The sequence below is a fragment of the Aquila chrysaetos genome, chromosome Z (assembly GCF_900496995.4).
Source record: "Aquila chrysaetos chrysaetos chromosome Z, bAquChr1.4, whole genome shotgun sequence".
NCBI lineage: Eukaryota > Metazoa > Chordata > Aves > Accipitriformes > Accipitridae > Aquila > Aquila chrysaetos.
The window spans coordinates 44,450,556-44,462,286 of record NC_044030.1 but is presented as its reverse complement, the minus strand read 5'-3'; the positions used below and the strand labels follow the sequence as shown (position 1 = coordinate 44,462,286).

At 41.4% G+C, this 11,731-nt stretch overlaps 1 protein-coding gene across 1 annotated transcript; it reads left to right on the top strand.

Annotated features, from left to right (window-relative positions):
• The first annotated feature begins 8,296 nt into the window (after positions 1-8,296).
• Positions 8,297-9,798, top strand: LOC115337203. Its single transcript, XM_030005312.2, is given in 2 exon segments — positions 8,297-9,323; positions 9,326-9,798. Coding segments are annotated over 2 exon segments (1,500 nt in total).
• The last annotated feature ends 1,933 nt before the right edge of the window (positions 9,799-11,731 follow it).

The following is an 11,731-nucleotide window of genomic DNA, read 5'->3' as shown; positions in this document are numbered from 1 at the left end:
CCTTCATTGTGCATGATTGGATGTAGGCAGTACTAAGATAATCAGTTGCAATTATTTTTATGTATATGTATACTAATCTGATTAATTTGCAATTAGTTATTCTATATAACCTGTTAGTGCTAAAGCTGTGGTATGCATGCTAGGTGGAACTATCCCCCATGCATCCAGCATTGCAATAAAGAATGCCTGCTTTCTAAAACTCCAAAACTAGTCTTAGAGAGTTTCTTCGACTGGCTTTTTGGTATCAAAAGTGCCTTAGATCAAATAATTATTTACAATACAAATACTATTTTTGCATGTAAATAAGTTTCTTCCTGGTGATGTTTTCAGGATTTTTGCATATTTGTGTGTTCATACATATACACATATATACACACACATAGACGTTAAGGAGATTAAACTGTTTACTTAGATGAAACAGGAACATATTTTCCCCTTCCAACCACATTTTGACAGATAAATTCATGGGTATTTGCACCTTTAGTAAAGGACTAATGAAACCTTTTGAAAAGTAATGTACCTCAAGAAACAGTAAATGATAACAACTGATGCACAAATTTTTATGATTCAGCCTTACATATAAAATCAAATTCTATAATAATAAATGTACTGTGTTATATAACGCTCCACTAACACATTAAATAACAACAGATGAAGTTTTTACTTTACTGACTAAAAATGTATTCAGTTTCGCAACAGCAGAGTCTTTACTTATTGTTTCACTTATGTTTACATGAAGCTTTGACAGGCATTTTAAAGGAATAAAGTCAGGCTGCAAAAAAATTATATTTGACTAGTATCATCAGATCATTTATATTGCCATCAGATTATTTATGTTTTACAACGTAGAGCAGATATTTTCTAGGTATTTATTTTAAACCTATCTTATATAAATCTACATCTTCAGTTGTCTTTATTTTCATTTTTTGTAAGTTTTACTGAGTCAGCTGACTTTTCAAATACACATTTTCAAATGACAGTATTATTTCTAATATACAGTCATAAAAATATTTGTCCTTTGTCTCTTTATGAATACATTTAAATTGCTGATATTGAATTGGATGTTTAGTATAATTTTATATGTGTTAAATAGTTACACTAAAACTGCTGCTAGAAAAGAGTTTGCTACCAAATATATGTATCAATATTTGGCTAACATAAGGGGGAAAGTGACAATTATTGACTTTACTTACTTAGCTAAGCATGTTTGTCAGAGAAAACACATTGGCTTTTGAAATATAGGAATCACAGAAGTAAAACTGATGGCCAGATCTCATGTAACTGCTATTTATTGTAACCCTATGAGAAATTTTTTTAATAACTGGCAAGTAAATCTATGATGCAAATAGAAGTTACAACTATATGTTTTCCTTTTCATGGGAAAGGATAATGCCATCCTAGCCAGAGAAATGAGATGTTAAAGAAAATGTCTACCTCATTTTTTTAAAAAAGGGATTGAGATCTTTTGTCAGTTCATTGATTAAATCTGTGGGTTTAATCTTTAAGAAGTCTTTAGTTTTTTAGCAGTGATGTGGTTGTTGATTTCAAAAGAGAGCAGAAACAAACTCCACATTTAACATCATTTCTTATATAGAGAGCCAGGTTTATAAGACCCCTCTTACAACTACAGTTTTGCATTCACAGTTAACTTCACATGCAAATGTTAGGATGTTTATACTTCCAAATTACTGAGTCTGAGTGCAATTAGGTAGTGCAATAATGTTATAATTTCTGAAAAAAATAACATTGTGTATTCAAGAATTTAAGAGCAAAAATAATACCCAATGTATGCTAGGTTAATGAAATCAAGAGTATAATATTTGATGTCTCATATTAGCTGATTTCAAAATTCCCAAACATCCTTATTCAGGCTATGTACTAGCCTAAGACAGTGATGATTTTTAAATACCTGCTTGCTCTTAATTCACACCAATATTTATTAGAAGATATAACTGAAATGATTTATTGCCAGTATTATTCTTATATGCAAGCAATATTATTAGAGTATATGTACATTAATGTTGTATCTATCCTTCCATTCTTCTAGAGTTCCTTGGAATTAGAAATAGTAAAGGACCAGTTAATATGGTAAAAATAATGTAAAAAGTAGTGTATGGCAATAATGAACTAATTAAATAAATAAATAAAGCATGATATGAAAATAAATAAAAAGAGAAAGAACAATTGAAAAAGCTTGAAGCTTGCAACGGCAAAGACCAGCAGGAGGAAGACCCTTCCCCGGAAGCCTGAGGTGCCCTTGCAGAATCACTTCACTGCTCTGCAGACTGAGGAGGAAAGACACTGGAGCTGAGTAAGGCAGCCCAATCTGCTCCCCATGTAACAACCAGCACAACTAAGAAAAGGCGAGGGGTGATAGTAGTAGGCAACTCTCTTCTGAGAGGTACGGAGGCACCCATCTGCCAACCCGATGCACTCTCTAGAGGGGTGTGCTGCTTACCGGGGGGGTCCTAATATAATTTACACTAGTTGAGTATGGGGCCTGCCACAACCCGGACTGGACAGGGAGTCCTGCTGAATTCAGAATTCCCTCAGGATAAATTAAGGTGAAATGACAGCAAATGATCAAACATTCTATTCATGACAGAAGCAAGCTGAACTTGGGAGGCATAACAATAGGTGATGTGGTGTCTCACAACAGGAACTGGCATGGAACTACCTCAGTAAACCAGGTAATCTGTCATAACCCTATACATCAATTCAGGGAGGAAGTGTTAGCGAAATCCAGAATAAAACTCCTTAACAGCAATGAGAAGTTAAGAAGCAGGCACTCCTTTATTGCAGCGCTGGGCACACGGGGGATCGCTCCACCTATCGTGTGCACCTGGCTAGTCTAACTGTGCAGGTTAAATACACACCTGTTATACATATTCACTAAATTTCTAGAAAATGTTATACATAATCATTAACTTTCTGATAAATCATTAACATATGTAAATGTCTCTTCACGCAGGTGCAGTGAAGGTCTCTGGTGGTCTTCAGAAGCCCTCTGGTGGTCTTCCATAGTCTTCCTCACTTGTCCGCTTCTTGACCTCTCTTAGGTGATTCTGCTCAGTATGATTCTCACCATCATCTATATTAGTTTACGTAAAAATGCATACTATGTCTATTCTTAAATGTAACCTTTCTAATAATTGGTCCTTCAGTCACACCATCTTATTAATATTCTTATGTTAAAACAATCATTGGTTAATCTCAATTAACTCTACTGATTAGAATCCTCGATAATTAGATCGAGGTGGGAAGGGTAAGGTGTTTCCAAGCAGCAAACTAGTGTCCATAACGGTTTCCTTAGTTTCCTAAAACAAAACACTACAAGCCAACAACTCTTTGTCAAAGTTTCTGTGGTTAACTGATTTTAGACAATACTTGAATTCTTATGGCTACACATAGTACATTTTCTAAAGTACCTAAGTTCCTATGACTACATTTCAAACTTAACACTCCCATACCTATGCTTCACAATTTTCTACTTCTTAATCAAACCAAACTCTTTTATGTGATTAAATTTTTATTTCTTTAGCAGAATATTTGCAACAGAAGGAGATCCCTCCCATTAAGTCATGAGGTTCAGAGTGGACCCCCTTGCTTTCTAGACTCCTTCTCAGAGAGGAAGCCCAGGGGTGGCTGGATCCACTCCTAGTCCCAGACTTTGTCAATGGTTTATGTCTAAAGGGATGAGGTATAGAGATTGTGGAAAAGGAAAAAGAGAGAACAAGACAGAAAGAGAACAAGGAAGAGAAAGATTTCACTGGTCCTGGGTCCAGCATTGGTTCAGTCAGCCGAGGGATCCTGTTCCTGTGGGCTTGCGCACCTGGGGCTTCAGTTCATTTTATCATCCTTGCCCCTCCTTTGGGTGGGCACTCAAACTCATTAGGCTAGTTAGGTGTAACCTTTGGGAAATGGATCAGTGGGCTTGGGGGTCCTTTGGGGAGTAACTTCCCTTTTCCTGCAGACATGACCATTTTTGATCTTTGTATCAGAACAGCTTATCAGAACAGAGAGCTGTGCACCCTCTGGCACGCCCTTCCCACCCTGTTGCTGATGTCTGTGCTGATCTGTGCTCAGTAGCTGCTTTTCACCTGTGGTTCCTTACTAGGCAGAGTTCCTTGTTATGCGGAGTTCATGCAGAGTTTGTCTTTAAGCAGAACTTTCCCCACCACAGTGTTTGAGACATTAAATCTTTCAGCCTCTCACAGGGCCCTAGGGAATTAGTAGGAAAATAGTGTTTGTTTATAATATTTGTTTGAATTCAAGGTTTGGATCCAAAAGTCACTGGTCAAAATACATATTTAACCAGAAAATGCACCTTGAACAGTAAAATTGCTGAGATCTGAGATGTGGTGGGGAGAGATTCTCCAGAACAAAAATTTTACGGTACCTTCCCAGTGAAAAAGGAAACATGAGATAATGGCACTGGCGTTGACGTGCGGAAAACAGACTCCACAATCAGCGAGACTGTAAAGTTCATTCAGCGCTGGGCAGCACGGGGGGGGCAGTCCCACCAAAGGCGTGCACGCCTGACTCGGCAGTTTGCTTCAAATTTATACAGTCAAGTGTTACATATACATAGAGTTTTGCAATATGCCTATACATAGGCATGATCTATCCCCGCTTCATATTAAAATTAGTTCCAAGAAGTCACAAGGCCAGTCTTGCCTGGTGCACTGCAGCTCAGCATCTTTTTTGCACCATGAAGTGTGGGCATACCCTAATTAGTAGGCCAGGAGATACACTGTCTGTAAGACTGCCTTTTTCCAAGGAAGTCTAAGCTAACACATTTTATATTGCAATTGGAAATTGTATGCTTTAACCAGAGTTTGTTACAGCCATTGTAAGGAACTTTTTAAACATCTGTAATTTGACTGAGTTAATCAGTGCACATGGCTCAACTTCCATGCCCTTCCTTGGCAATGGCTTGCTTTAACTTTTTAGTGAACAGAGATATGAAAATCATGTCTCTGTAGTGGTTGAACAGTAACTGTTCCTCATCAGATACAAAGGATTAAAAGGGAAGACAATTTTGGTCATTAATAAGGTTTTCAAATGTTGTAAATACTTCTTGAGAGAATCAGTAACCAGTGAAAAAATTCAAATGACTGACATTTTCCATAGTATGGCTGAAGTCAAGGGAACTTCAAATTAGTTTTAAATGCAAGTCTTGAGAAGAAGCATGCTTTGAAGCACAGTTTACAGTATAATTGCATTTTCTATGTGTTTTGTGAGATGTATATGCTCACAAGGACTCAGATACAGTTTTGGCTGAGGATTACAAATTGGATGGAAGCAATGATTATTTCAAAGACTAAAGCAAAGTATAAAATTCTTGTCCTGGTTTCAGCTGGGATAGAGTTAACTGTCTTCCTAGTAGCTGGTACAGTGCTATGTTTTGAGTTCAGTATGCAAAGAATGTTGATAACACACTGATGTTTTCAGTTGTTGCTAAGTAGTGTTTAGTCTAAAGTCAAGGATTTTTCAGATTCTCATGCCCAGCCAGCAAGAAAGCTGGAGGGGCACAAGAAGTTGGCACAGGACACAGCCAGGGCAGCTGACCCAAACTGGCCAACAGGGTATTCCATACCATGTGATGTCACATCTAGAATATAAACTGGGGGAGTGCGGGCAGGGGGGGATCGCTGCTCGGGGATTAACTGGCCATCGATCAGCGGGTGGTGGGCAATTGCACTGTGTATCATTTGTGTATTCCAATACTTTTATCATCACTGCTGTCACTTTATTAGTATTATCATTATCATTATTAGTTTCTTCTTTTTATATTCTATTAAACTGTTCTTATCTCAAACCACGAGTTTTATTTCTTTTCCTGATTTTCTCCCCCATCCCACTGGGTGGTGGGGGGAGTGAGTGAGCGGCTGCGTGGTGCTTAGTTGCTGGCTGGGGTTAAACCACGACACTCTAAATCAAGCTACCAGGTGACTCAGTTTGTTTATCTGAACATTAAATTAAAAATATGACATAACCTAGTTATTTATGTAATACTGATATGCTAAACAATTAAACAAGGAGTTAAGTTATAGCATAAGTTTAACCTGAGCACTCTTTTGATAACTGCTCAATGAAGTTAGTTAAGCAGGCTGCATGTGGAACAGACAGTTGAAATTATAGACTGAAGTCTGAAAAAGTTAAGTACATATAAAAGTCTAACTATGAAAAACATCCTCCAGAAAAATCATGATGGTCAACAGTAGAAAGCTGAATTAATTTAATCTGATAAATAACATAGGAAAACTTTTACAAAATATAAAATACCAAGTGTATGATATACTCTGCTATTTATAGAAATACTTGAATTTGTTAATTATTCAACTTAACCAGTCCATGTGTTTCTTAAGGTAGATGCTATTTATTTGTTTTTATGCAAGTGTGAATTTATAATTTTATATATTGGAGAAATCAATAAAATCTAATAACTAGGCAATTAAATTTTGAATATTTGGATTTCTCAGATGTTATTTTCTGAACATAGAGGATACAGGCACATTAATGTGCCTGGACATGGTCCTGGGCAACTGGCTGTAGATGGCCCTGCTTGAGCAAAGTGGTTGGACCAGATGCCCTTGGAGGTCTCTTCAATCCTCAACCTTTCTGTGATTTTGTAATTCTGTGATACCATAATATTGAGATGCACATTTAGCTTTTTTTCAATGTCTTTCTAAGACATTCATTAGGATTTTTTAGAATTCCTTCACAAAAAATTTCCCTGTTGGAATTTTCTGGAAGAGAATGTCCACTCGGTATGAAATTTAAATATTGCAAAATCTATTTTATTTTGCCTCAGGTCGAATTTCAGAGTATTTCTTTCCAACAAGAAGATATTTTGACTCAAAATGATATCTCTAATTAACACTAAGTACCACTAAAATATAATGATTTTTTTTAAAACAACAGGAAAGCCTTAGGAAAACTGTGTATCCACAGATGGGTGGATGTAGAAGCAGGTGATAGGACTGTATAGCGGGCAACCATACTTACTACCCGCCACAGGTAGTCCTGTCTGAGACAGAGCCAAGGTATTGCATAGTCTGGCTGCAGCACTGCTCTCAGCAGTAGGACTGGAGTGGGCCCTGCAGGGAGGGTTATTTTATTTGCTGTGGGCAGGGCAAAAGCTCAAGTCATAAAGCAGGTACAAGAGGGACTAGTATCTCTGTTTGTAAGAGGCTGAATTGTTATCTCGAACCATTTGCCTCAAAGATTGTGAGGTATGAGGTACTGGGCTGTCATCAAGGAACTGTGAACTGCTCATCCAGAGCCCTTTGTCTCCAAGATGGCCGGTTTAAGCGGGACACTCCTCTGTCCATAAGGACGATTACCAGGCCATTGAGGCATTCAGGGGAGGAAACTGGGCTGGAGCTGATAAGATATTGGTTTCTGGTATCGATCACGCGAAGGTTGTGTGATGAATGAAACCTGCAGCGCATGACATCATCGAAATATGCCCTATAAAGAACCCCTAGAAACAAGCGGTGGGGGGGCCTTTTCTTCCTCACCAAAGAATTGAAGATTGAGGACCAACGGGACGCCGCTGGATCCGTGCTGGTGACCATCCTTGCAACTCCCACCACCGACTGCTGGCCTGAGGACCAACGGGACGCCGCTGGATCCGTGCTGGTGACCTTCCTTGACCGACTGCTGGCCTGAGGACCAACGGGACGCCGCTGGATCTGTGCTGGTGACCATCCTTGCAACTCTCACCACCGACTGGCTTGCCTGAGGACTGACGGGACGCTGCTGGATCTATGGTGGTGACTATCCTTGCAACTCTATCCCGACTGCTTGCTTAATTTCTACCTTTTCTTCCATTCTATCCTATCGCTACCATTTTTCCACTTTTGATACTTTTGATAATAAAAACTCTTTTGACTATACGGCATTTGACCTCGTTTGTGTCTTAATCTCGCTCTTGGGATCATATCGAAACCTTCCCCGACATTGGATCGGGACATTTAAATTGGCGTCACGGACAGGATCCCTTGAGACGAGAGTGCCGTACTGTTTCCCTGCTTTAATACGCGAGACCTCTCAGGAACGTAAGGGGGGCAGGCTTGTGGTGTTTGAAACTTTACGTGCTGCCTTCCTGAGACGACTGCTTCCCCGCTTTTTATAAGGTGTTTGAAACTTTACGTGCTACCTTCCTGAGACGACTGCTTCCCCACTTTAATACGTGAGACCTCTCAGGAACGTAAGGGGGGCAGGCTTGTGGTGTTTGAAACTTTACGTGCTACCTTCCTGAGACGACTGCTTCCCCACTTTGTATAAGATGGGTGATAGCAAAATTGCCCGTTTGGGGAAAGAAGCTTTGTTTGATTTTTTAGAAAAACATAAAGCGCGACCCTCTGTGCTTGGGATAGACTGGGCTCAGGGAAATTGGTATAATCTGCAGAGCGTTGTTGATCGGATGGTCGCTTTACAGAAAGATGCTAGAGTGCGGTCAGGGAAAGGAAAAGCAATTGTCTGTGCCGTTCTCGGAGCCAGTCTGGCTGCAGCAGTGGAGGATAGGGATTGCCACCTCACTGCAGAATCTCAAATTATTGAATCCCTCCAAAATCTTGTTCAGTCCCTTATGGGACAAGTGGCGGGATTAAAAGCACAACTTGAAGCAGAAAAGAACCAAGTGAAACATTTGCAAATTGCTCTTAAGGAGCAGCTCCTTGCAGGTACTGTCCGTGAGGAAATTCCTCCAAGATCAGAAATTGGCTACCCCTTTAAGGACCTGCAGGCAGCAAAAGAGAGAGTGGAGAAGTTAGAGCTGCCTTCATTGCGACCTTTAGTCAAAACTGAATATACTTATGATGATGAGCAAGACCAGTTCCCCCAAGTTACAACTAAAGAGGTCCCCTATACTGCCACTGATTTGGCAAAACTAAAAAAGGAATTTGGCCGAACCCCTAAGGAGTCAGAAACGGAGTATGTGTGGAGAGTATCATTGTCGGGGGGTGACCAGATTTTGTTAAGTGAAAAGGAGGCAGAAGGGTATTGGGGACCGGGAGTGTTTTTAACTACTGGGAATCACCGTTCCCCCTGGTCTTTAACCCAACGGGCAGCCTATTGGGCGGGAGGTTTGAACCCCTTGGAGAGGAGAGATCCCCTCGCGATTACGGGGACTGTTGATCAATTAGTGGAGAGTGTGCAAAAGGCAGCTTGTCTGCAGATGATGTATGATCGAAAATTGGAGCCTAGGCAGGAGTCCCCGATGATGATGTTGGTGGATCCTGAGCGAATGACTCCCCTTATACGGGGACTCCCTGATTCTCTGAAACCAATTGGTATACAATTACAAGGAAAGATACAGGCGAGAGTGTTGGGGCTGCTTCAAGAGGATTCACGCCTGATCAGCACCGCCGCCCCCCAGATAAGAAAATTTATTCTTGGGGAGAAGTGGCCCAGGAATTAATTAATTACGGGCGCAAATATGGTCCTGTTAACCCTCCAGCCACCAAAACAGACTCCAGAGGCTTGAGGCGGACTGAAGTAAAAATAGTTCCGTGCCCTGGGAGTGATAAGAGAACACCCCTTGCTAAACCGCCGGGGGGGAGAGATATCCCGAACAAACGTAATATACTGTGGGCGCGGGGATACCAGAAGGGGATCCCGCGTGGCTTAATGGACGGGATGCCAACACACAAATTGGAAAAATTGGTAACAGCGTGGCCTGATAAACCAGTAAACAGAAAAGTGGATTTTGAGAATACTACCCTGAGCACACCTTCCCTGATTGATTTATCAGAAACAAATGCCACCCAAGAGCCGGCGGGAAACTAGATCCTTCGCCTTCCAGTGGTGAGCGGGGGGGGGGGGGGCGAAGGTTGGATGTATATTAGACAGCTCACTGAAAACGGCCAGGGTGATTTACTAATTACAGGCATTGTGGGACCAAGACAAGTCCCAGTCACCTTTTTGGTAGATACCGGAGCTCAGATTTCAGCTATTAAAACTAAAGATGCTGCTAATTGCGGAATTTCACGCTCCAAACAGCGGCTTTTTGTGGCAGATGCATTCGGCATTGTTCAGCCACAGGCATTAGCAATGGTCAGCCTGCGTTTGCCAGGAGAAGATAGTGCCACTACAGTGACAATGGTTGTGGGGGAGTTTCCACTTAACCTTTTAGGACTTGATGTTTTAAAAGGAAAAACCTTTTGGCCTGAGGACCAACGGGACGCCGCTGGATCCGTGCTGGTGACCTTCCTTGACCGACTGCTGGCCTGAGGACCAACGAGACGCCGCTGGATCTGTGCTGGTGACCATCCTTGCAACTCTCACCACCGACTGCTGGCCTGAGGACCGACGGGACGCTGCTGGATCCATGGTGGTGACTATCCTTGCAACTCTATCCCGACTGCTTGCTTAATTTCTACCTTTTCTTCCATTCTATCCTATCGCTACCATTTTTCCACTTTTGATACTTTTGATAATAAAAACTCTCTTGACTATACGGCATTTGACCTCGTTTGTGTCTTAATCTCGCTCTTGGGATCATATCGAAACCTTCCCCGACATTGGATCGGGACACTATTGCACATTCTTTCCAGTCAAATATTCTGCTATAAGACTGACATGCACACGTATGCTCTCCTCATCTCCTGGACCTCTACACACACACATACCACAAAGAAATATACGTGACACAGGTACGCCTCATTCAACCTCTGTAAATAAACACAGTGTCAGTGTAAACTTCTGCTCTTCACCCCTCAGCCATATTTACCTTTACACCACCTGGATCTACTCCCAACCTCACATCCAACCCCACTGTTAATCTTTCTTCTGACTCTGGTCTCTCAGTCCTTATGATCTGCATATTCACAAACACACACAGAGGTATTTATGCATTAATTCCTCCCTGTTTCTTGCATGCACGATTGAGGAGGCATCATGATCCATGTCACATTATTTTGAAGAGTTCAGATTGCAAAGGAAATTCTGTCTGCGTGAAAGAGCATATGCTGAGCAGCTGCTGAAAACGGATAGGATGAGCTGGTGATGACAAGGAGGGAAGTAAGAATAGGTGGGGTATGCCTTCAAGAAACTAGGTAAGTTTAGGGGAAAACGTCTGGTATCTCATGTACCCAAGAGGGGCAGTCGAAAGTTGGGCACTGCTGGCAGACCCCATGGCCAGTTCAAACCACAGGAAGCCTCATATAACCAGCCCCAAGGGAGCACCAGCCACCAGGAGGACTGCGACCAGGGTGCACAAATGCAGAGCGGTGTGTGTTTGGAACAGTGTCAGCAGTTTATGAGGCAGTTCACACAAAAGACCATACAGGAAGGGCTGCTCACTCGGCCAGTGATAGGGCTGCTGCTTGCTCTGCTCGCCCACAGGCTCAAGCTGCAGCCCTGACAGTCACCCCAATTAACGGGCAGCTGTGCAAATCTAACCAGAAGCTTGAGGTCTCCAGGAAATTAGAATTAGAAGGATGACATCTTTCAAAATAATTACCATTTTATAAATGGACTCTTTTTCTAAGAACTATAAGGAGACTCTGAACTGCTGAAAGAAAATGGTGTCCACACACTGCAACTGCAAGGTTGTGGCTGAAACCAAAATGGAAGCACTACAGCCTACCTATGCTGACCGCTCCACCCAAAGAGACCTCCCAAGGACTGAAATAGTTGTCCATACCTTAAGTTGCATGGAGCTTGTCAGAGAATTTTTATGACACAACCTCGAGGTGAATTAAACACACATTTGTGCTTA